This window comes from Lampetra planeri, chromosome 22 (genome assembly GCF_965212315.1).
Source record: "Lampetra planeri chromosome 22, kcLamPlan1.2.h2, whole genome shotgun sequence".
Lineage (NCBI taxonomy): Eukaryota > Metazoa > Chordata > Hyperoartia > Petromyzontiformes > Petromyzontidae > Lampetra > Lampetra planeri.
The window spans coordinates 9,253,140-9,278,269 of NC_136128.1; the positions used below are offsets into that span (position 1 = coordinate 9,253,140).

The window sequence follows — 25,130 nt, forward strand, 5'->3', positions numbered from 1 at the left end:
GGGGTGGGTGTCTTTGTCTCTGTGTGTGTACAAATGCGAGTTCGAGTTGGTGCGCGCGTCTGCGTCTGCGCGGCGACACGTGCTTGGTTGGCCAAGCGCGTGTGTGCCGCGGAGTGCCCCTGCAGCCCGCTAGTATCGGAAGAGCTTCATGAAGTCCTGCGGCGACACGGAGATGAAGGAGGTTTCGGGGTCGTTGGCAGAACACGGGTGTCCGGTGTCCTGCAAAAACACGCGCACGCGCAGTGGAGGAGCGTTTCATAATTGTGCGTTCCAAATATTTCTCCACCACCCCCCCCGTGCCTTCATATTTACATTGTGATGGCGCTAGTGGCAGAGGTTCGTGGTTCCAATCCAGAAGACCGCCCCCTGGTTAATACTGCAGGCCTATTGATTATCAACAAGCACGACCGCCTGCTATGTCGTGGATGTTTAAGACCCAGCGATGCCATTCAAAGTGGAGTGAGCGATTATTTGCCGGCGTCACTGTCGAAAATGTAGAGACGACACAGCGAATTACTCAATTGGGAAAACACATGGGGGTCATCGTCACGCCGCTACTGCAAAAACTTAGCAGGACCCCTCCTGAAGAAGCCTTGAGATGCACCGAGGCTTTTGTGGGTAATCGAGTGTAATATGAACAACGTCGTGAGATAAAGTGCCAATTTGGAACACTGGCGAAGGAGTGCATCGCTCCATGTGCTAGAATATGGCCCGCAGAAGCAGATTTTACAGAACTACTTTCGAGATCCATCCAAGTGGGCCTCTCATCCGCACTTAAGGGGGGCTGCGCTTTCCCACGCACCCCGCTATAGAGATGCTCAAATTTAATAAATCAGTGCTTGCGCAATAATCAGTAACTGGGTTGAGACCAGCCACTCAAAAATGGCTGCCCATAAAATGGCTGCCCAAGTCTCTTTGAAATTAAAACAGCACCTGAGGTGGCCAGGTAGCTCAGAGGTCAAGGGCACTGAGCTGACACTGCTGAGGGCCTGGGTTCGATTCCAGGCAACTGCCTGTGATTAACCTGGGTTCACAACTATAGTAATCTCAGCCCAGTCACCTAAATTCAACCTCTCAGAATACAAATATTGGTTTAACTACCATGCGATCAACATTTACTGTCATATGTAGAGCGAGTGGGAAAGTGCTACCCGCTGCTGTGTGTGGACCAGAGGTCACTTAAAGGGTATTCAACAGTGGCTCTGTGATATCTGCTTCCTCAAAACGAAGAGGTTTCCCTGCTCTGCGACAGACCCGAGTGGATACTTTGAATCGTGACACCAATAGAACAAATGGAGAACTATGAAAAATATATATTGATTTAAAAAAACAACCCCACGTCAGAAACACATTTCATCACGCTGCAACAACGGTCTGCAATGTTATTGAGCGTCTTGTGAGACAAGAAGCAGATCTGGCGGCTACCGCACGGAAAGGTTCCCACGTGCCGGTCTGTGCTGAGACACGCGGCGGCACATGAGGTGACGCGTCGGGAAGATCCCTCGCTCCGCGCAACCGGAGCCGACAGCCAAATTGCAGGAATAACAATAACACTGCTGTCCAATTAGTGTCCCCCAAGTGACGGGGAGGCACAGGGCTATGAAGGACAGAGGCTGAGTTTATCCCGGTTAAATAAGCAATAATTATACTCATGATGGGGTGTGGGGGTGGTGAGAAGCGATGGCATGAACCCGGTGAGCTGACGGTGGAAAGTTAAATCTTAACTGGTTCCTGGGTGACCCCCTTCACCAACCCGCACTGACCAGTGTGGTGAAGTATGGTCGATCAACCACAATTACCGACATGGCGTGGTGAGGCTTTTATCCAGCAGTGGATTGACAAAAGGCTGCAAATTATTATTATTATTATTTGTTATAGAACGACAAAGGAAGAGGAAAGACAGACATCCAATATCCATGACATTCTCTGCTGCAAAGTAATTTCTATGTTCGCGGATTTTATCACCGCTTTTCCACTGGCACATTCGAGCTCAGCCAGCACACAGGGCCAGCACAGCACAGGTGTTTTTCCACTGCCTGTTTACCAAGCCGTGTCAGAACCAAACCGTGATACACTGGCCTCGCAAAACATCATAATCTAACTCTGGGGCCAAGCAGGGCCAGGGTCGGTCAGTACAAGTCGAACACAGCCTCGACGCATCATCTATGTCATTGGTGGGCAACCTGCGGGCTGCAGGTGGTGGGCAACCAGGCCCATCATGGTGGCCTGGTCTAAGAGTGTCTAAGGTTGATGCGTGGGGTCATGATGAGTGCACAAGCACAATGTCAAGCTTGCGGCCCACTGAGTTGAAGGAGGGCCACTCATGTGGCAACTGACTAGTCTAGGGTTGCCCATCGCCGACCTACGTGTTTCTTGACGTCACTCGCATTTCGCGTGTGACATCACCATAATGGATCGGTTCTCGTTTTGTGCTGTGGAAAAACAACCCCATCAACCCCCTGACCCGCACCAGCCTGGCTCAACACGGCCCTGGCACGGCTTGGCTGTGACAGTGGAAAAGGGGTGTTGTGAAGCGGTGAGTGACGCATGCATTGGTAAGCACATGTAACGCGACGGCGACGCGGGGTAAATCCGACTGCGCGTGACAAGGACAAAAAAAAGGAAACGGCTCCTATGTTGAAGATGCAACTTTAATTGTGCTGTCGGTTGCGGTCCCGTTTGGCGTTCTGGGCATTTTGGGCCCTGTGCTCGGCAACCGTCGTAAAAAATGTGCCTTTGCAGGCAGGCCACGAGTGCCGTGCCCGTGAATTGCAAGCGACTTTCACGTGCACTGTAATACGGTCACCGCATTGGTGTATTAAGCGGTACCCCCATTCCACAGCAAACTAACATCACTTGAGAGTGCGTGAAAGTCACTTTAAGAGTCCTCTCATTACCGGGGCTGCCAACTTTTAAGTCGGACACTCCCGACGCACACAGAACCTACGTGTGTTGCTCCAAGATACGAGCTGCCTCTATCGTGCATGGTGTGGCATTAGCCACGTTTGGTGCTGAGTGATAAAACCACATGCAGGCTTTTAATCAGCGGTTCCTGCAGGCAAGTTGGGCGTGTTTCTCAAACTCAAGATCAGGAAGCTATCGTAGACACGGCTGTCACCGCACAGGGCACACCAACGCGGTGCACCAGATCCCACGACTGCTGCACAGGAGACGAGCGACCTGCAATCTCGTCTTCACCCCTGGACGAACACCTCTAAAGGTCTGGCGACGCTGGTCACACCGGCACGGTGGGGGGACTGAAACCGGCCCCGTCTTTAGCTGCGTTAGCTCCAGCGGACGTCTGTCTGTTTCCGGAGCGCACGCGAGCATTCGCTGTCTATGACGATCAGAATAAGAGTTGTTTGTTTAACACGTAGGAGGCTTCCGCGACCAATATCATCCATAATACAGGTTTTTTTGGGGAGGTTAGACACATTTATATATTTAACGACACATTTATTTACGCGATCTAAACCAAACCCCCCCCCCCCCCCCGTATATTATGGAAGAATTATTTTTTTTTATTTGGGGGGGGGGGTTCTTTCATCTTCGTTGCCCATTAAAAGCACCATGGAGTCCGGCAAAAGGGCAGGGCTGGGTGGTGTGCACCGCGGTGTCCCAACTACGGAATGGATGCGTCACAAATACAACAGTGGCTTTAAGATCCGATGAGAAAAAGACGTGGGGGCGGGCGGGGAGGCGAAAAAAGTAATGATGTGAAATTCAAAATATAAAGTGATGATGCTAACACACGGAGACGACCTGTCTCCATATTGAACAGCAACGGGTGAAATGATCGTAAAGGAGAAAGGACAGCATTGTACCTCCCACACGACAGCCAGGGGATAGTCCTGTGAAGCGCCGAGGGGAGGAGAGACGGGCATTAGTAGCTTGCATTTCAAAAAGGATCATGACGCGAGGAGAAAGTTCCACGATTGCATTTGTGACCAAAGGTCTTCCGTCGGTCAACCTCAGTCGGCCTTTGCTCGGTGGGAGATCACCCCTGCCCTGCTGCTGCTTCCGCTGTCTATAATTCCCGTTGCACGTTGCATGCTCAGTGCTCTGCTGCGAGGGGTTGTCTCGTCATTTACGGAAAGTCGTTAGGAAGATCCTGCACCTCCCGACACAGCCAAATAAATTGAATTGTCACGTGTGCAAGCGTTTAACAACGTGCCAAATGGTCATTGTTTGAGCTCGCCGGTAAGTTGAAGGGCAATTCTCACAACCATCTAATCGATAACTTTACTCGTTACATTTAGTCTTCACCATCCCGGCGAACTTCAGAAACAATAATTGGCTCGTCGTCAAATGCGTGTACACCATGGGACAATTTAGTTTGTTTGGATGTGTCAGTTGATGAGAGGGACTTACGACACAGAAATTGGCCAGATCGTTACGTCGCCTAACCCAAGTGTCAATTATGAATCGCATAATACGTCCAGCACAAAACCTACGCTTTAAATTTACAAAAAGCACTGCATATGAGTTCCCTTGCTCTCGCCATCTCCACTGTCGAGACCCCTCCACCGTTCAAAACTCCAGACTCCAGACTTTCCTTTTCTCCCTTGTCTACGGCCGACTCCATCTCTCCCTAATAATAATAATGCAATTTATAACCTGCACAATGTTGCGGACCTAAGACACAATTCTGAGATGCGGAGCCGACGTCAAGTGTCAGATGGCGTTGCGCGGTTCCAGGAAGACTCGGTGGTTAAATGAACAAAGAAAATGATCGATCGTTACGGATGTGAGAATAGGGATGGCGTTCCATCCCTATTCTCACATCCGTAACGTGACTTCACTCGTGCCGACGCCATAAATGTCATCTCAATTCGCTCCCTGGTCAGTGGAATTCTACCCACCATTCCCCATACCGATTCAAAAAAACTCTTTGCGTGGGCGCATTCGCGTCTTCAAATACGGTCGCGCTGTCAAAAAATAGACGCTTTGAGAATGCAGATCGCAGTGCAGCACGCAAGGATCATTCGAGCTCACCGTTCACCCTTTCCCCTCCCCCATGTAAATCTTCATGGTCGCCTGCACATAGTACAATTCTCCCCCCTTCACAGGGCCCTGTCGCCCCCAAACTCCTCGGGCTGCTGTTCTCGGAGTTCCTGCTCCCCACTCCTCCCTGCCGTATTCTGTTATCAGCGTACTGTACCGGGCTCGCGTTGAGTTGCAATAACACATTTTTTTCTTATTACATTAAATATTGGCGCACGTCAAGGTCCGATATATTCACGTGCTGAGAGGAGGAGGCCGTCACATGGCCGTGCGGCTACATGGGCTGACGTCCACTCACAAGAGAACATTGCAAACGTTCTTATTCATCAATTATTTTTCTTGCGTATCTAGTGCTCTGTGTAAAAGTCACGTGTAAAAGCGTTCGCTAAATAAACCGATTTAAAGGATAGTGGACTGACAATATCAGGGGCCGTGAACTGCGCCCCTGCTCGGCCTGGCCACAGGCTCGCGCTGCCGACCACCACGCCGGTACCTTCCAGAAGAGAATGCTGCAGTGGCGGCAGAACTGAAGGCTGTCGGCGTACTGCTCGCGCCGCGGGTACAGCTTCTGCAGGGTGAAGTACGTCGCCTTCCAGTCGGCCGAGCCGCCCTCGCGCACCACCAGATGCCGGCAGAACTGCCGGTCAGTCGCAACAGCCGCAACCACGCGCACGCAAATGAGGATAAACGTACCCTCCCGTGTAGCCTTAACAGACTGTAGAAGCAAGTGATGTTCAGCGAGTGGCATCTATGAAGGCCTGGGACGGCACACGAGAGGATGGGTGGCCAGCACCACGCCCGGCCGCCTTTGTTTCCCGAGCACCAATGTTTACACACCACACCAGGTACTCATTTGAGGCTGAGTCGACCTAGGGGAGGCCCAGGACGAGTTCAGATTATTGTCACTGGCGTTGGCAGTGAGGAGGGTTGGTAACGCAGCATGCTAACCGCAACACAACCGGTCCTACAGCACACGTAACACACACACACGTATAAGACAAACACAAAAGACCCACCACTTGTGTAGCCTTAAACAAGCTGAAGAGCTAAGTTCTCTTAGCATTCCGCGACGGCCGACGGAAGAGAGGGAAAGAAAGACGGCTTGTGGCTGGCCATCGAACAAAGACGGTCACTGCAACGCGGGCGTTCAGACACGCTTAGGCGGCCATCTGGAAATGCTCTTCCTCCCAATATTAGGAAGCCACTGGAGCTGTACACTTTGAAATCTCGATTGAAAACTTACTCTAAAAAACACTTTTTTGTTTGTTGTTCTTCCCCCGCACCTTCGATTAGCATGGTTGGCTACGTACGGTGCGAAAGAAGTTCAACATACGTACACACGTACATCGAAAGCAGGATGCAGGCTGCGCCGCCCGTACCTGCTTGTCGGTGAAGTGGTATCGGCAGAGCGTGCGCCAGAGCATGCGGTCCTCGCTCAGCGAGTGCAGCGTGGCGGTGACACGACCCAGGCTCACGATGTCCCGCCCGTCGTCCAGGCGCTGCAGGATGGAGAGCTGCGTGTGTGGCGGGAGGTCGCTCAGCGTCAGCCCCTCGTCGCCTCTCTGGTTCCGGCACGGAGAAGTGGGGGGCGAGAAAGAGAGGCGGGGAGGAGCGGAGAGGGTCGGACCGCTGCGATGCCGGTGTTCCCAACGATGCGCGATTCTGGGTGGCTAAGAGAACGAATGCCCCTCTTCCACTGCCAGGCCGTTGATACCATTCTTCCAAACGGATGAATGGATGATATCAGCGGCCCAAGAGTTGTCCGTAGATTCCCATTCGTTTGAATGGCAAATCCTAGGGCTCCCATTTTAAATGAACGGGACCGCTAATGGCCGCCACACGGCAAGCATTGGCAAGTCCCCGTCAGGAACACTGGTCATTCCGACGACCGCATCGGAATCGTCACTTCAACCGAGTGAAGACTTTAAGGTGAATTGGCATGGAGGAACTACAATTACAAGTAGGAAATCGGTATGCACATTTGTTGTTTTCATGTTTGTCCGTAGAACTCTAAGATCGCGCCACCGACTTTAATGAATGAGGGGCCAATCGCTTACGAGCTCTTGAAATCACGAGAGGTGCTGCCTTCCGAGCCGATAACTCGGACGCTTATCTGCTCCATCATTTACAACAGCCCCAGGATGTGCCTTCAAAATCATACTACGAATAGGCATGGGCAGGTCACTCCGCAGTTTGAATCTCGGGGCGGGCTCGCCGCTCGTTGACGGCATAGATGCGCGCGATAATTATGTACGTACGTAGGTTGAACTTCTTTCGCACAGTACGTAGCCAACTGTGGTAATCGGAGGTGCGGGGTAAGGACAACAAACTAAACATAACAAGCAGTTAAATCTTGTGACTGCAGGAATTCATATTCTTGGGTGTTTCGGTAAAGTCACGTAGATAGGTTCAAAGAAAATCATCAAAAATAACAGAAAACGACGACGTTTCGATCGCAACGCAAATGGTCGTCTTCAGAAAAAAACTTTTCCTGAAGACGACCGCTTGCGTAAGACTCAAGAATAGAACAAGCAGTTCAAGAAATTAGTTTTCAATTTAGTATAGTAGTGTAGTGTATACCAGGGTAGTATATAGCAGTGTATAGTGTAGTGTGTATGTATGCTGAATTTCCTTTGCACCGTACGTACCCAACAGTGCTAATTGTGTGCGTGGGCCAACGTCAACAAACTAAACACAACAAAAGGAGTCCTAAAGAAAGAAGCGAGTTTTCAACCGAGACGATTTAACAGACACGTGGGCGGCGGCGTCGGCGATGTGAACGCACGCGGCTGATCTGCAGGCCGCACAGCAGACGCTGCCACAGCAGGATGGTGTCGAGGCGGCGGGTCCAGGTGTTCACGTTGCCCACGAGGGGCGACTTGCCCACGCCGCACACGAGGCGCGCCACCGACGAACACAGGCCGGAGAGCAGCTCGCGGATCGGGCGCACGCTGTGTTGGTCATCCACCACTGCCGTGCACAAAGACAAAGATTCACCGTGCAGCCTTTGGCGGGGGCTTTTTGCGGCAAGTGCCGTTGGCGAGCGGCACCTATTGACGGGATCATCGGCGCAAGAGTCGTCTGCAGACTCCAATTTCGGTTGAACGGCAATTCCTGGACCTTCATTTTCAAATGAACGGGACGCCAATGGGGAAAGTGTTGTTAACCAGCATTACCTACGCCGGCCAGCGCGGCACACGAGGGGGTTGGTGGCCAGCACCACACGCACGTCCGGCCGCCTTTTTTATGTATGCATGTTGAACTTCTTTCGCACCATACGTAGCAAACCGTGCTCGTGGAAACGTTTGCACATCGCACCAGGTACTCATTTGAGTCCGAGTCGAACTAGGGGAGGCCCAGGACCGGTTCAGATAATCGTCACCGGTGTTGGCCGTGATCAGGAATCGAACTCGGTTCGCCGGGTTTGTAGCCCAGCTACCGCTCCCCATAACACACAGCACACTCTCACACACTCGCTCGTACACATGCGCATGCACTCCAGCGCGATGGCGCAAGCCTGTATGTGTGTGTGTGCGCTCGTGTGCCACAGTGGCCGGCCTTCATAGGTGCTAAACGAACAGCACTTACCCCAACAATCTGTTACAGACTATATGGGGGGGGGGGGGGGGTCTATCTTTGTCTTAGTGTTTGTGCGCGCGAGTGCTGCTGCCGCCGCCACCGAGTGAAGCACCTTTGCAGACAACTCTCTCCAGGATGCTGAAGTAGTTGGTCTGAGCCACCCCGCTCAGCGACGTCAGCTGCGTGTCCGCGATCAGCTGCAGCAGCTGGGGGCAGGGGACACAAACGGCGAGAGGTGGGATAACAAATGAACACTCTTCTGTATGCCAACCATGTTCCACGTCGATTCTGTTTGACCACCAGCTGAGAGCAGGAGAGAGACCGACCCGGAGTCTCGTTTGCAAACGTGAACTGGGGGGGCGTTCGTCTGCCAGCCAGTAACGGGGAGGGGGGGGGGGCAATGATTGTTGCTGTGTGTGACCCCGATTTGGTCATTTACGGTGTAATTTTTAAGTTGGCAAATTTTAACCCCGACGCCGCCGACACAGGATCGCCCACTCTTGCGAATTGTGCCAGAGGATCTTTGTTATTATTGTTGTTATCGTATTAATCAGGGCGGGCAGTGGAATCGAACTGTGAACCTCTGCAATGAGAGGCGAACGCGATCCCTGCCCCGACCAGCGTCTCGTGTGTCCGGGCCTCCACTAGGTTGATTCTGTCTGAAATGAGCACCCGGTGCGGTGTGTAAACATCACCATTGGGGAGACAAAGGCGGCTTGGACGTGGTGTTGGCTACACCGCCCCCTCGTGTGCCGTGCCATCCTTCATAGGCGTTGCTCGCTAACAGCACTTGCCCCAACAGTTTGTTAAGGCTGTACGGTGGGCGGGGGGGGGGGTCATTGCGGTGGGAGTTATGAAACATGCAACGTCTGATAATTTGTCAGGATGACATGGCTTCCATGACAACCACTTCCTGGCAAAAAGAAGGCTTTTGCAATAAAATATTTCTGCCACACTTTTTCTTGCTCGCACCGATTACATTCTCAACGTGATGGGACGAAGAGACGTACACGGTGTGGGATTCTTGCAGCTAACAGTGCAACTCGACGTGCTGTGGAGTGGGCCACAGAAGATGAGGTCACACAACTACTTCTGAAGCCAATTAACAAAGGTCTATCTATTTAGCCACTCAAAAGTCGAAGTGATTTCCTGCTCTGATGAGCACCGAGGTGGTTCCCGTGGTTGCATTTGCAGCCTTGGGCCAGTGGTGGAAGTTCCACATGCCTATGGCAGGGGGGGGGCAAGTCTGCTCCTAGCACAACCATCGTTCGCTTCCCCATAAAGCGGCAATAATGTTATCGACCCCGGAAGGAGGACAAGCCAACTCAACCCCCACCCCTGACCAGGAATTAAACTCACAACATTTACGATTGAGAGCTGCTCGCCCAACCGCCGAGCCACTGCGCTGCATACCACGCACACCGCTAGGACTTCAACCGCCGGATCGGCAGAATGGGCACAGGGTCAGCGGGGCGCACCGACAAATCGACCGCCGCTATCGGCGTGACGCGAACGCAAACTGCCAACCGCCTCCGCAAAAATAACCCGGCGGCGGTGGCGGCGGTGCACGCTCCCGCGCTCCACGCTCCCACGTTCCCACGTGTGCTCTACAGAGCCGCCGCGTGTTCCCAAACCTCCCCGAGCAACGCTGGTACGTTAACGATAAAAATAAAGAACACCCCCACCCCACAGCATCCCCCCCCCCCACCGCATCACCCCCACCCCCATTCTCTCCTGGGGAAGAGAACTGGACGGCTGTGGGATTGGACATTGGACAGGAAGGGCGGCCGGTCGCAGAGGGTCAGGGGAGTCATGGGTGTTGTTGTGGGAAGGAGGAAAATTTGATGAGTGGAAGGAGGGGGGGCGGGTAGAGGGGTGGTTGAGTGAGTGGATTAAGGAGGTAGATGAATGAGTGGAAGGAGGAGGTATTGGAAGGAGGGGAGGGTAGAGGGGTGAGTGGTTTTGGTAGAGAGGTCAGGGCTTGGTTGTTGGCTTGGGTTGAGCTCAATAAACAACGATGCCCTGAATGTGAAACCCGTGAAAGTCTGCTGCTGTGCTGTGCGCTTCACGTGGGTGCATCTTTCATAGCAGTGCATCGTTGTTCCATGTGTTTGTCCACTTGTCATTTCACATTTAACTCCCTTGTCATGCAGGCATCATGCCGACCTACCTACATATCTATCCACATACCTCATCTACCCACATACCTACCTGTTTACCAATATACCTAACTACCCACATACCAACGTACTTACCCTATCCATCGCCTACTTATCGACTTACCCACATACATACCTACCACCCATATACCCACGACATGTAACTATAATATTACTCATATAACCACGTGTTTACATATCTAGCCACCTCAGCACTTACCTACCTACACAACTGCTTGACTGCCTACTTACCAATCAACATACCCACCTCACCACTTGCCTACCCGCATTGTAAACAGTGAATAACAACGCTCTAACCCAACTGAATACAATACTTTACATTATTAGCACACACAATGTTTACAAAAATGTATCATCTTCAGCCACTGTCAATCCACTGCTGGATGAAGGCCACCCCAAGCCACCGCCACCACCTCCCACGATCCTGCGACCTAACAATCCACCCAGCGCCCCTCCACGCAAACCAATTTCGTCGCTCCATCTCCTAGGGAAGCTGCCCTTTCGAACGCGTTCCGTTCCCTGGCTGCCGCTCCGTTATTCTGGTTCTTGCCCATCAGCCATCGTCCATTCCTGCCCGCAGCGTGTCCCACCCAAACCCACCGATGCTTCTCACCGGTGTGAATTATGTCATTAACCAGCGTGTCTCTCTCCGACCCACGTGTTCGTCCTCCTGTCTCCTCGGCGCGATTCCAAGCGCGCATCTCTCCGCGCTTCTTTTGCGCAACTTATCAGTCGCCGTCCTCCCGTGCATTTCCCTCGTGAAATATCCACGCCTATCGAGAATATCAAAATTCATAAATTGCAACGCCGCGCAAAAACAACAAATACCAACTCTCGTCAGGCGCCCGAAACGGGATGTAAATAAACCCGCCAAGCACTTAACTTGCCCGGTGTTATTTCACTTAGGAAAAAAATAAATGTACATCTTCGATTGACCGAACAATTTTGAGGCAATATTTTCGGAGGCAAACGGCGCGGAACGCACCCCCCCCCCCTGCCCTGGCGCCACAGAATCACGAGCGGAGCGTGCGCGGTGCATCCCGGGCCTCAAACCAGACCCCCCCCCCCCAATTTGCCCCCCCCCCCCACGCATCCCCCCTCCCCCCCCAAAACCCTGCCCCCCTCTCCCAACGCCACTTCTCACCAACCCCCACTACCCCCAATCTCTCCCACACCCCCGCCCCACTATAAATCCCGAGATGAAGTCAATGTCAAAGTATTCTTAGGTTTTTTCGGTAAAGTCACGTAGGTAAAACATCAAAATTAATGAAAATAAAATAAAACAAAAATCACGACGTTTCGGAGGCAACACAAGTCTCCGTCATCAGGTGGGATCGTCACAGCCGAATTAGCTGCACTTGATGCAGCTAATTCGGCCTCCGAAACGTCGTGATTTTTGTTTTGTTTTATTTTATGATTCCTTGCAGTCACGAAAGCTTCAAATCTAGAATGAATGTCAAAGTGTTTTTTTTCTCGGTTAACATTCTCGTCAAGTGATATCCGAATCCGTACCGAGAGTCCCCAAAGTGACTGAAAGGCACAGGGCCAATACGTCCAGATGGGGGGTCTATCCCAGGTAAGTAAATAATAATAGAATTCATGGCAAGGGGTGAAGCGGTGGTGCAGTGGTTGTCGCACTGTGTCATGAACCCGACGACCCAAGTTCGATTCCCCGGCCACAGTTAACGGTGGCGAGTGATGTCTGACAATTCAGTCTTGGGCCCCCCTTTACCAACCTGTACCGATCAAACGTGGTGAAGTATGGTCAAATGCCCCCCACCCCCACAGCCCTTCCCCACGTGGTTGACAGAGTGGGGGGGGTCGCCTTCAGCCAGCAGTGGATTGACAAAAGGCTGTAGATTTACATAATTCATATAAACGACGTATAATACGTCCCGTTTAAACGTCACTTTATTATTCTCGTTTTTAATTTAACTCGCACCAAAGTGTCGGTGTAACTCTTTACATCCTTGAGAGAAAGATATTAACAGAGAGCCCTCTACCACTTGTCATCTTATTTTACACACCCATTTGTATGTTTTAATCATTGATCAAAGCGTCTATGAAGGCCGGTACGGCACAAGAGGATGGCCAACACCACGCCTGGCCGCAAATGTCTCCCTCGTGGCAATGTTTACACACTGCATCAGGCACTCGTTTTGAGGCCGAGGTGACCTAGGGGAGGCCCAGAACCGGCTCAGATAATCGTCACTGGCGTTGGTGGCCGTGCGCGGGAATTGAACTCGCGTCGCCGGGTTCGTAGCGCAGCGCGTGAACCGCTACACTACCGCTCACCACACTGTATATACACAGACACACACGCTGAAAAAAATAACATTGAAAATTACGCAGAAAATCTCACGACTGTTTTGCGGGAAAGTGTGGGAATGTCTGGGGAGTGAGTGTACAGTGCCACGCACGGGTACATATTTTCGTAATGCGCATTAAACAAAAAATATTTGGAAACTTTTGCATACTCCGCGCTTGCCGAGCTTATCAAACAGCCTCAAGCGCCCATATTTTATAATGCAGCAACAGTTTATTGCAACAGGCGCGACGCATTTTTATTACTACTACTACTACCCATAGGTGGTTTTTGGGTTAGATCGCGTAAATATAACAGTGTCGTTAAACCCGCTACCAGCCAATTAGTAAGGTTTGTCACGTAATTACTAGTACGGCACACCGGTGTGTTGGAGAGTAAACCGGAGTACAACGTTTCACCAATAATTTTAACGAGCATCATCAGGCGACAGCCAGAGTTGTGGAGAAATCCTCCCGTTTCGCTCTTAACGACATATTTATATTCATGCGATCGAACCCAAAAACCTCTATTATGGATATCGGTCGCGAAAGCCTACGTGTTAAACCTACTACTATGCCTGTTTAGCCAGGAAAGCCTCACAGAGTCTCAAGACTCTCTTTCAGGAGGGTCCTGCCAAGTTGTCACAGTCGTTTGGACAATACTGCTGCTGTGTGCGATCCCAATTGAGGCATGTGAAAGCACACTAAGCATTGGGATGTTTGTTCAATACCGTTGACATCGTATGTTCATGATGTTTCCTTGTAAAACGTGTTCGAAACGTTTATCGTATCGTTTGTGTATTGCTGGACTTCCAGTAACGGGTGAACATTCAACCTTATAAACTGGAGTACACAGGAAAGAATTCTGCCGCGAGTCTTAGAACCGCTGCCTTATAGCGGGTGTATTCTGTCAGGTACACGAGGAATAAATAATTTCAATTAGGAAAATCATAACGTTTTTTTTATTTCCCTGCTCTTAGTAAGTCCGGAAAACATTTAGCAAAACACTGTTATAGATAATTGCTAAATATTTATACCTTTGGATAGTGAGATTATTCTTTTCATATTTTGTCAGGAAATAACCATACATTTTTGTTTCTGAAAAATGTAATGAGGCAATGATATTATCACAAAACGGGCGATACAATCATCGCAGTTCTGGAATGGCACGACAGGGAACTTCCAATTAGCACAGTTGGTTATGCACGGTGTGAAGGAAGTTCAACATACATACATACAGGGAACGGTTTGCTGAAGGTGACCGAGCGAGCGGTAGTGAGAGGGAACGTTTTACTGAAAGTGATCGAGAGAAGATTATTTCCGAGGAGACCAAGGAGAAGGAAAAGAAACGGCGACGCCAGACGACGTTTGATGAGGAACGACGTAACCGACAGACGGAGAGAGCAGTGGAATGCAGAGCATCGCGGACGGGGGAAAATGGGCAGTTGCTTTTTTTGCTCCGATTTCAATTTGCCTCGTTGTTGTACTTGTTTTTATATCATTGCTTTAGTTACTGTGGTAGCCCAGGTCAGTTAACACTTGCAAATGAGACTCATCCTGGTCTCTCGAGTTCTCACCTGGTTCAGCAAACTTCAATACACGGGCCACACGACTGTCTACGGACAGAACCCTAAACGAACGAGCGAATATCGCACGACAATTTCATTTGCACCGCTACACCGCGGCCGACCCAAGCGGGGAAACGCTGGGTTCGTAGCGGCGAAGCGACGCAGCTGTGCTGCTGGGAGCACGTCGAGTGGGAGCGGGAGGAGGTGGAGGAGGAGAAGCAGCAGCAGAGTGGGTGGGAGAGATGCGGCAGTGCTGGTGATTCCGCGCGGAGGGCGTCGTCGGGAACCCGCATTGTACGGAGGAACGTGGGAATTTCAGAAAAGCAAACACGGCCACAGGTCACACGGTTCCCAGCCTTCCCCCGAGGGGGCGATGCTTCTCAGCTGCACACGCCCGTGTCATGCGTGTGCATGTGTGCGCATGTGTACGTCCGTCAGATCATACAACACGCATTCCGTCAACACAAGTGTGTCCGTACACAAGTGAGGAGCCGGCAAACAGAGTTGGATTCCCGCTCACGACCAAAAACGGTGACAATTATCTGAACTGGTCCTGGGCCTCCCAAAGGTCGACTCAGCCTTAAATTAAATTAAGGCCACTAGAGAGACAAAGGTGGCCAGGCTCGGTGCTAGCCACCCACTTCCTCGTGTACCGTACCGGCCTTCATAGGTGCTTGCTAACAGCACTTTCCCCAACAGTCTCTTAAGGCTATATGGGGGTTTCTGTCTTTACAAATACACACACACACATATATATACAACGACACGCGCACACACACAAACCCGCAGGAAAAATAAAACCCTTGCTTTTTTCACAATAAATTAAAACATACGGAGAGGGTTGAGTAACTCCGGGCTTACGGGTCAGCATTCATAAACGAGCCAATAAAAGCAGGTTAAGACTCACTGTGGTCACTGCTGCGGAGACAGCACTTTGCCCAAAGACAGCAGCGATCCTGTCTCGCCTTGTAAACTGTCAGAGCAAGTGCTGTGGATGGCGAGCGGCTTATTCAGTTTGGCACCGCACAAGAGCGGCTGAAATAGATTCAAGACCATGCAGGCTCAGCCACCTCAGTCACACCCGGCGCTGGTATTGACATTGGGCGGGCGGGCTGGCGTTCCTCTTGCTGTCTGGCTCCATCATTATGGGACGGTCTTTCCATAAACCTCAGGAGCAGCAGATGGTTTCGATACTTTTAAATGTTAAATACTCCACCTCTTCACTCCACACCTCCCCCCCGCCCTCTCCACCCACAATGTAGCAACCGTGCTAATCGCACCTCCGATTGGCACGGTTGGCTACGTACGGTTTTGTACAAGAATGCGTTTCTGTTACAAGGTAGCGATGAAAATATATAGTTGGCTCACACTTCGGCAGTATATTCAGTGCGCTGCCTCGTCATAGGATTGTGGAATTTGCATCACCGACTCTGGGTTGTAAATGACAGATTACGTATACGCATCTGTGTATATATGTTGAACTTCTTTCGCACCGCACGTAGCCAACCGTGATAATCTGTATGGCATTAGACTGTATGGAATTATGGGTCAAGTTGTCCTTTCCCCCTCTGCACCTCCGGTTAGCACGGTTGGCTACGTACAGCGCAAAAGAAGTTCAACGTACATGCATCACTCCCCCGCCCTTCCCTCCACCGCCTGAAGAGGTGAGTTTTCATCGGGGGCACGACTCACCCGCACAACGTAGTGGAACCTGCGGGTGTCCTGGATGGCGCTGGAGAAGTCCAGGCGATTGAACGCCTCCCCCAGCGTGCAGTAGCCGTGGCGCTGCCGGAAAAACACAAAGACAAGGATCTCCCCACCCCACGCGTAGATCAACTCGGCCGTTGTCCCAACAAGCAGAGGTGCAAGGAAATTTTATATATTTCTTTGATAGCAAAGTATTACGAGTGATAACTTTTTACAGTTAAAATAGCATGGGCGCCGTTGGAAATAGATATTTATTTATCATTATAAATGGCCTTGCCAAGGGGGTAGGCAAAAATACAAACAGAAACTGAAGCAGAGATTCACTCGCATCATTTGCTTGTTCAACTAAGCCACCGCGTGTCCCATCTTCCTCAGCTACAGTTTATCCACACAGCTACACTCAGCCACCGCATGTCCCGTCCTCTCAGCTACAGCTCCCCCACACAGCTACTCAGCCTCCCTGTGTCCCATCCCCTCAGCTACAGCTTCCCCACACAGCTACACTCAGCCTTCTCATGTCCCACTCCCTCATCTACAATTCCCCCACAGAGCAAAGGCAGCTTATTTCCTCTTGAATATATGTGGCAACCCCTTTGCCTCAGCTCCCTGGCCCCAACTTCCCTGCCCCCTCATGCCCCCCACTTCGCCTCAGATACCCCCCCCCCCCAACTACTCAAACCGGTGGCACTGCCCACGACTGGCGATATACTGGCACGCACGTACGTATGAAGACACCAGCATCGCAAATCTCACCTCCTTGGTGCTCCCTTTGTGAACATAAATCCACTTGTCCTTATGGAAGTCTGCAAAACAATTTCAAATCATCGCAATGTGGAAATATGATGTCACATCACGACCGAGCTAATCGTTTGTTAGCATCGCAGTTATCGTCACTGCTATCAATGCCGTTTCCGTTATGTAACCAGGAGATCCGCACCTCCAATTAGCACGGTTGGCTACGTATGGTGCGAAAGAAGTTCAACAACATACATACACACATTCAATTAACCCACCCAGACGGATGCAACAACACCGCCTCTTCTGCTAGGGTGACGTGGGTTACATCAAGAACCATTTTTCAACCACGATATTACAGATATTTAACAAAAATACCTAAACACCAGTACACCACATTAAACAATAAAGTAATATGGTACAGTGATGCAAATAATGCCGCGTAAAATGGTGCGGGTATCTGTTCACGATGCTGGGTGTGGCACGAGAGAGTAAATCGCGTGATGGCGTAAAATCGCGTTCAAGTTCCTGCCAATTTTTGATACGGAAAAAAAACCCCGTAGAAATCGCCGTTCTAGATGCGATTGCTCATTCAATCACCAAACATTGGTGGTAACGGCCTCTGCACCGGCTCGGGGCTCGCTCGAGCGTACATTGCGTGCGGACGTTGTTGTTCGCGTTCTCCTTTCGCCGCTTCTTGGCCGCGTTGATGCAGTCGCGACGCTCGTTCTCCTTGTCCACGCCGTCACTCCTTCACGACGAGCCCGGGTTGCGATGTGCCAGGGTCAAGGTGGAGCGGATGGAGCAGGCGGAGCGGGGCACAAGGGGGTGAAGAGACATCACGGAACCGTTGGCTCAATCAGAATAATTTATTTATACTGGAGGAATCCTATGAGCAAAAGAGCGCTTTTTCACAGATGTCTAGTAGGGGCAAGTAAGAATATTACAACAACAAACAATACAAAAACACGATAGGCATGAAAAGTACAAGAAAGATAAAGAAATCACCCAAACTCGTACAAATTAAACTAAACAATCCCCATCCTACCAGGCAAAGCCCACCGAGGCATTACTTATTGTTCAAAAGCGACCTGGCCACAAACGATAGCTGAACAAAGCGGCTCATCATTTGGCCATTTAGATCAGCAAAATCATTTAAATACAGTAAAACCTTGGATTGCGAGTAACTTAGTCTGCGAGTGTTCTGCAAGACGAGCAAATTTTTTAAATAAATATTAATTTGATAAACGAGCGAGGTCTTGCAATACGAGTAGTGCGTGTATACGCTTTGTCTGCCGAGCGTCACGTGATCACAACTGATCTTTATATACGAGTGCTTTGGATTACAAGCACGTTTCCGGAACGAATTATACTCGCAATCCAAGGTTTTACTGTTGTCAAAACGCATGTTTCAAAATGTGGCTCAATTTGGTCCAAAAACTACTGATCAGTACCACCTAGGGTGGCTTATGCTACCAATAATTTTCTTCAAGCATTCAATCTCCAGATCACAAGTGGGTATGATAGCAAGATCACCGTGGTAGCTTGATGTGGGTGCAAATTTCACTGAAAAGGGTACCGGAGTGTCTTTGATGGAGAATATCGTGCAACAAAGCCAAAAATCACGTGAATGATACGAAACATCGACAGGAAATTTAAATAAATTGGAAGAACCCTGGGCGGGTGGCTGACTAATCGTGAACAGAAGAAACCCCACGACCGTCAGTTAGTGGTACTTGTTCTGGCAATCAGACACAGTCATGAGGAGGCCCCCTACAGAAACCAGGGCACGCCTCTCGATTAATGCCATTGTAGCGCGTGCGACTAAATGCATGTGCATAGCAGGCTGGAGATTGCTAAATTCTGCTTACATTCAAGGCTTGAGAAAAACGTGGTGGCGCACACCCCCACATCGTAATTCCAACGTAAAAAAAAACACCGCCCACACCTCTCCTCCCTCCTCGCTTTATTTTCAATCCAGCAAAGCAAGATAATTATTTGAAAAAATAAAAGAAAACCTTCCCAACTAAAACTCGACATTTTGTTGAACGAGCAAAGGGGAAAACGTTTAAAGCATGGCTGCTGAACAAGCAAAACTATCCGTATGAAAATCTACTTTTACACACTGCACAAACGCAAAAGTTGGAAAGGCACACGACGACAGGGTGGTGCGACTGTAACAGTGTCTGGCCACCTTAATCTCCCCAGCACTAATGTGAATACACCACACCAGGTGCTCATTTAAGGTCGAGTCAAACTCATGGAAGACCCAGGACCGGTTCAGATAATCACCACTCATCTCAGCCGCCGTAGCCTGGAATTAAACTTGAGCCACCAGGTTCGTAACTCGGCGTGCAAGCCACGACGCTCCCGCTCAGCCAACTCGCCCAGACAAAAAAGACAAAGATGCCCCGTATAGCCTAAACTGACCATTGGGGCAAGTGCTGTTAGCAAGCACCTATGAAGGCCGGCACAGCACACGAGGGGATGGGCGGCCAACACTACTGCCAAACGCCTTCGTCTCCCTAGCGGCGATGTTTACATATCGTATCTTGTACTCATTTAAGGACGAGTCGACCTAGGGGAAGCCCAGGACTGGTTCAGATAATCATCACTGATGTTGGCCGTGAGCGGAAATTGAACTCAAGTAGCCGGATTCGTAGCACCGCTACACTACCACTCCCCAAACACAAAGATCCCCCATATAACCTTAACAGACTGCTGGAGTAAGTGCTGTTAGCGAACACCTATGAAGGCCGGCACGGCACACGAGGGGGTGGGTGGCCAGTACCACGCTTGGCCGCCTTTGTGTCCCTAGTGGCGATGTTTACACACCACACCAGGTACTTATTTGAGGCCGAATCAACCTCGGTAAGGCCCAGGACCAGTTCAGATAATCGTCACCTGGTTTTGGCCGTGAGCGGGAATCAAACCCACGTCATAAGGTTCGTAGCGTGGCACACTAACCGCTACACTACCGCACCCCACTCGCCTGGACACATGCATACACGTGAACACTCCGGTACGTATGTGCCACGCACACACAAACTGATGCTACGACTCCCACCTTCCTTATATGACTGCTGACAATGGCCTTCAATCATGCATGAGATGAAACCGAGCTGGCGCGAGGAGCGCAAGCCGAGAGGACCTCTCCCAGCGTTGAGTGAGGGCAATTTCAATTTGTAAAACAATCCCCCTGTGGTACGCGGGACTTCAACACCCCGATACCGAACACTCGGCACCACCACTTTACGACCTATTCCCATGGGAATCCGATCAGTTATAATGCTAATTAAAAAGAATGTGCTAACGGCGACTAGGTTACGAAAAGGACGCCTTCTGGAATTTGACCATCGGTTCACACGCAGGTGCTGCTGGCTGCATTGTCACATCGCAGGATCGCGAGAGGTGGTGGCGGATGCTTGCGGAGGCTTTCATCCAGCAGTGGACTGACCATGGAAGATGATGATAATAACAGAAGTGGATCAATGGATTCAAGATCAGAGTGCCGTGCTGGCACTGCCAAGACCCTGGATTCAAATGGGAATTTCAGCCACCTGTGATTAAACGTTGTTTTCAAATGTAGCGAGTTGATGATCCCAATCTGAACACTAATGACTGCATAACAGATATTTTTTATTAATTTGACAAAATACAAAAAAACAACAGTGATGGTTTTAAAAGCAGGTGAGAGATCAATGAGACCTAAAGTTTTGTTCCAAGTGAGATGTGGGTACAAACAAGTATAAGCATCATCATCGGCCATGACCTATCCACTGCTGGATGAAGGCCTCCCAAGCCATTATCATCATCTTGGAACTGACGTCATCTGAGATTGCTTCCAGAGACTACAGCAGTGAGAGCGTTTGTTTTTCCTGTCGATGTTACCCATACCTCTAAAATTGTAAGTGAGAATTTAATTTTTTTTTTACAGTGGACACTTTGTCCAATCCAAGTCTCCTCGATTACAATAAAAACAAATGGAAAATATCCCTGAAAACACCCATCATCGCCCCTCTAAGTGTAGGGGGGCTCTTTCTTATTTATCTTGAAAGGCTTGCTGGGTAGTAGCGCCAATCCCACTCTGCCAAAGTGGTCGACCGTTCCAAAAACACGGGAACACGTTAAGGATGAAAACGTTCCACAACAAAAAAACAACGTATTTGGTACCAAAAGCCCCCTATAAGGAAGATCATTTATAGTGGGTGACGTTTTGGGCAATGGTCCTTGTTCATGGCACACATGTACACATATATAGGGGCCAGAGAGATTGAGTCAATAACAGCTGCCGGTAAAAGAATGCGCCGGGCAGCCACGGAATTTATTTGCAGATAAACCCTCACATTTAGAATCAGCGTGCATTTAGAGTATTTGGCTGCTATACATTTCCACATGATAGGCCACTTCATTGAGCTATCATTTGTGTCCAGGTAGCTTCTCAAATTTTTTTACAGGCACTCCTTGACATACGCGATAAATATGTTCCTGGAATAGCACGCGCATCTCAAAATTACCTTTCGTGCAAAGCAATTTTCCCATAAGAAATAATGGAAAAGGAGGAGGTTAGGGCATTTCACTCACACTCGCAGACATAATCGCCTCTATTATCCTAGCCTATAGCAATACAATACATGTACACCTAATATAAAAAAAATGTTAACTCTAATATACTTCCTATAAAATAAAATAAATACAGCATTACTTACTTGTAACTACGCCGGAGTTGCGTTGTAGAGACAAAGGGAGGGCGCTGGTGTACACACAGCGAGTATAGCGCACTAGTTATCGTATCGCACTGGCTGCTGGCAACGCCACTGGGTGGTGGTGCCAGGCTAGGGTGGCATACTTCGTCGCGTTGCGGATGACGTTATTCCGAAAGTCGCCCCGCGCACGTCAATAAAAGTTCTAAAGGCAAAGCGTGCCGCGTTATTCCAAAATAACGTACAACAAAAGCTCGCAAAAACCCGAGCGTTGCCTGTAAATATAGCTCAGTGGGAGTTACGTGGTACAATTTTTTTTTAAATCGTGTTTATTTTTTTTACGAGAGCAAGAAGATCGTCTCACGCGTGCAAAGAATCCAAGCGGTTGTCTTCGCCGAGATCCGAGATGACAATACTGCCGATCCCGCCGTTTAGTTGGGGCTCGCTATATCGCTTCCATCCAGCGCGGGTTTTGAACCAGCTGTCACCAGGAGCACGCCAGTCTTGTCCCAGGAACGGCATATCCTCCTTGACACCACCTGCAGCAAAGAAATAAAAACCCCACGCAGATGTGTTTGGCCAATGCTAAACACAAACACGGGCCCGTCTGTGGCACAATGGGGCATGTGCACGCATGATAACAACAATAAATAACTTAACGTGTTCGACAATAACATTGGTCAAAAAAAAGGAAAGCACGTATAATAAATAAAATGTAGAATAGGCGACGTTTCGCGAAATGGTCCCCTTTTCATGGCATTTATTTGAAAATTGTAAAACAAATCCAAAGATGTCTATAATGCACGTGTTTACCTGTTCATATTTGTCTATTATACAAGTCCATCTATGTTGATTATTGTATGTACATAGACGTGTTTGTATGCTTTACATAACGATAAATGTAGACATGCGTTATGTTTGCGTGCGTGCTCATGTGCGTAGCTGTCGTTAGAGTTGTGTGTTTATTTGGGTATGTGGAGAGCGGTGGCGCAGTGGTTAGCAGACTGCACTGTGAACCCGGTGACCCCACAGCTCCATACCCGTTCACGGCTAACACCAGTCACGAATATCTGAACTGGTCCTGGGCCTCCCCTAGATCGACCCAGCCTCAAAAAGGAGAAGCTTTAATGTAAACATCACCATTGGGGAGACAAAGGCGGCAGGGTGTAGAACTGGCCACCCACCCCCTCGTTCTTAATAGGCGCTCGCTATTCATATCTTCGCCTTTGTTTTGTTTGTATACAGCAGGAGACTGCACGCAGCTTTTGTCAAACGAATTACATCTTTGGTAACTGTGCGCGCGTGCCATTTTTTGTGAAAAAACTCAAATAATAATAATCAGCAATAAACTAAGCCTTGTGGATACGTGTACAGCAGTGTCGTGTGTGCACGTGTTAATGCAAAGCCGTCAACCCATACGGCTTACTCTGTATTAGTGTACAGGGAAATTGAGTGTTAAAGTCCACAACGGCGTAAAGCCGTTTCAATAGGGGCACCCACAAAAATAAATGTGTTTTTGTCTATTTCTTTGTGTTTCTCCCCTTGCGATGGGGCTTTGTAGGATGAACGTTTTAGATGTATGAAGGGTCAACAAGGTCTAAATTGGCGTGTAATTTGGTCGGCGCTGACAAGGTATGTTTATGTAACACTCGAATGGAGACTGAATATAACTGGCCCATCGCAATGGTCGCACAAAGCCCACAAAGCTCACAATTCACGTACAGTACAGTAAACATATCTACAAACTCAAGAACGCTGCAGCTTTAATCTGGAATATATAATAAGACGACGTTTCGGGCAAATGTCCCTTCTTCACGTCACGCGGATTATTCAGGAAGAAATACATCCTGCGTATGTACTACGGTACAGTATATATCTGCGTATGTATACAGTACATTGTGTGTGTGTGTGTGTGTTCGAAACGTTTCCGACATAAGTGGCGCTAATCGCGATACGCAGTCACTCACCTGTACAGCAGAAGGTGAAACTGCAAGTAATATATTCACCCACTCTTCAATCGAACCAGCGTGGTGAGCAACCCCCCACCACCACCACCACCAACGACGACGATGATGACACGGACAAATGGGCTAGGAGACCTTCATCCAGCAGTGGATTACTTGCAACAAAGGGCTGCCACAAAAAATATGATGCCGATGACGATTGTGAACTCACGTTAATTATTATCGCGAGGAAGCACGCGGAACAACAATAACAGAGAATCAGCGCAGCAGCAGCAGGAGCAGCAGCAGCTTGCTGTGTTGCCGGAAGCTGCAGCACAATAACACGCAGCGTGACGCTGCCCCCTCCACCCACCCCCCTTTAAAGAGCACGAAGCCCCTCCCCCTCACAAGCCACACCCCCCTCATAAGCCCCCCGCCCCTCACAAGACCCCCACTTCACGAGCCCCCCCCTCACGAGGGCCCCCTCCCTCCCTTCACCACTAGCCCCCCCCACCACTAGCCCCCCCCCCACCACTTGCCCCCCCTCACGACCCCCCCCCCTCTCACTAGGCCCACCCCCTCACGAGCCCCCCCCAACCCCCCGTCACAAGGCCCCCCCCTCACGAGACCCCCCTCACGAGCCCCCCCCCTCACGAGCCCCTCCCCTTGACGAACTCCCCCCCCCCCTCACAAGGCCCCCCTTACGAGCCCCCCCCATCACAAGGCCCCCCCCCCCGCTCACGAGACCTCCCCCTCAAGGCCCCCCCGCCCTCACGAGGCCCCACCCCTCACAAGTCCCCCCCCCCTCAAGAGGCCCCACCCCTCACAAGGCCCCACCCCTCACGAGAGCCCCCCCTCAAAAGGCCCCCCCCCTCACGAGACCCCCCCCTCAAGGCCCCCCCGCCCTCACGAGGCCCCACCCCTCACAAGCCCCCCCCCCTCACGCGGGGCCCAGGCAGTTGCGTCTCGCGCGCTGATTGGCCTGCAGGCTGCGCGTGTCGGAAACGCGACTTCCGATTTGTATCACGATTTTTAATAATTTACTTCGTGCGTTTTTTAATGATTCTCTCTCTCTCTGTGTTTGTGTATTTGTGCATGTTTTTTGTGTTTGCGTGGTCGACTCAGCCTCGAATGAGTGCCACGGTGCGATGTGTGAACATCGCCACTGAGGGAGACAAAAGCGGCCGGGAGTGATTTTGCTGGAAACCCCAACTCAGCTTCGTGTGCCGTGCCGGCCTTCATAGGTGCTGCTCGCTAACAGCACTTGCCCCAACAGTCTGTTAGGGCTATATGGGGGGGGGGGATCTTTGCCTTTGTGCGCAGTGGAGTTGATTTGATTTGCGGGTGAATGGTACCGGCGGTGTCAAGATCGACCTCCGTGGAGGAGGCTCGTGAAGGACGCTGCTG

At 50.3% G+C, this 25,130-nt stretch overlaps 1 protein-coding gene across 1 annotated transcript; it reads right to left on the bottom strand.

The window, feature by feature from the left end:
• On the bottom strand, positions 1-24,075 carry LOC144724988 (F-box only protein 32-like). The gene is made up of 10 exons (XM_078604373.1): positions 23,748-24,075; positions 22,145-22,319; positions 17,731-17,828; positions 17,096-17,145; positions 16,328-16,420; positions 8,696-8,789; positions 7,790-7,974; positions 6,384-6,566; positions 5,498-5,641; positions 1-219 (listed from the first exon to the last, which is right to left on the bottom strand). Exons 2-10 carry the CDS (start codon positions 22,300-22,302, stop codon positions 130-132), a joined length of 1,095 nt encoding a protein of 364 aa, XP_078460499.1. The 5' UTR covers positions 22,303-22,319; positions 23,748-24,075; the 3' UTR covers positions 1-129.
• Positions 24,076-25,130: the final 1,055 nt, after the last annotated feature.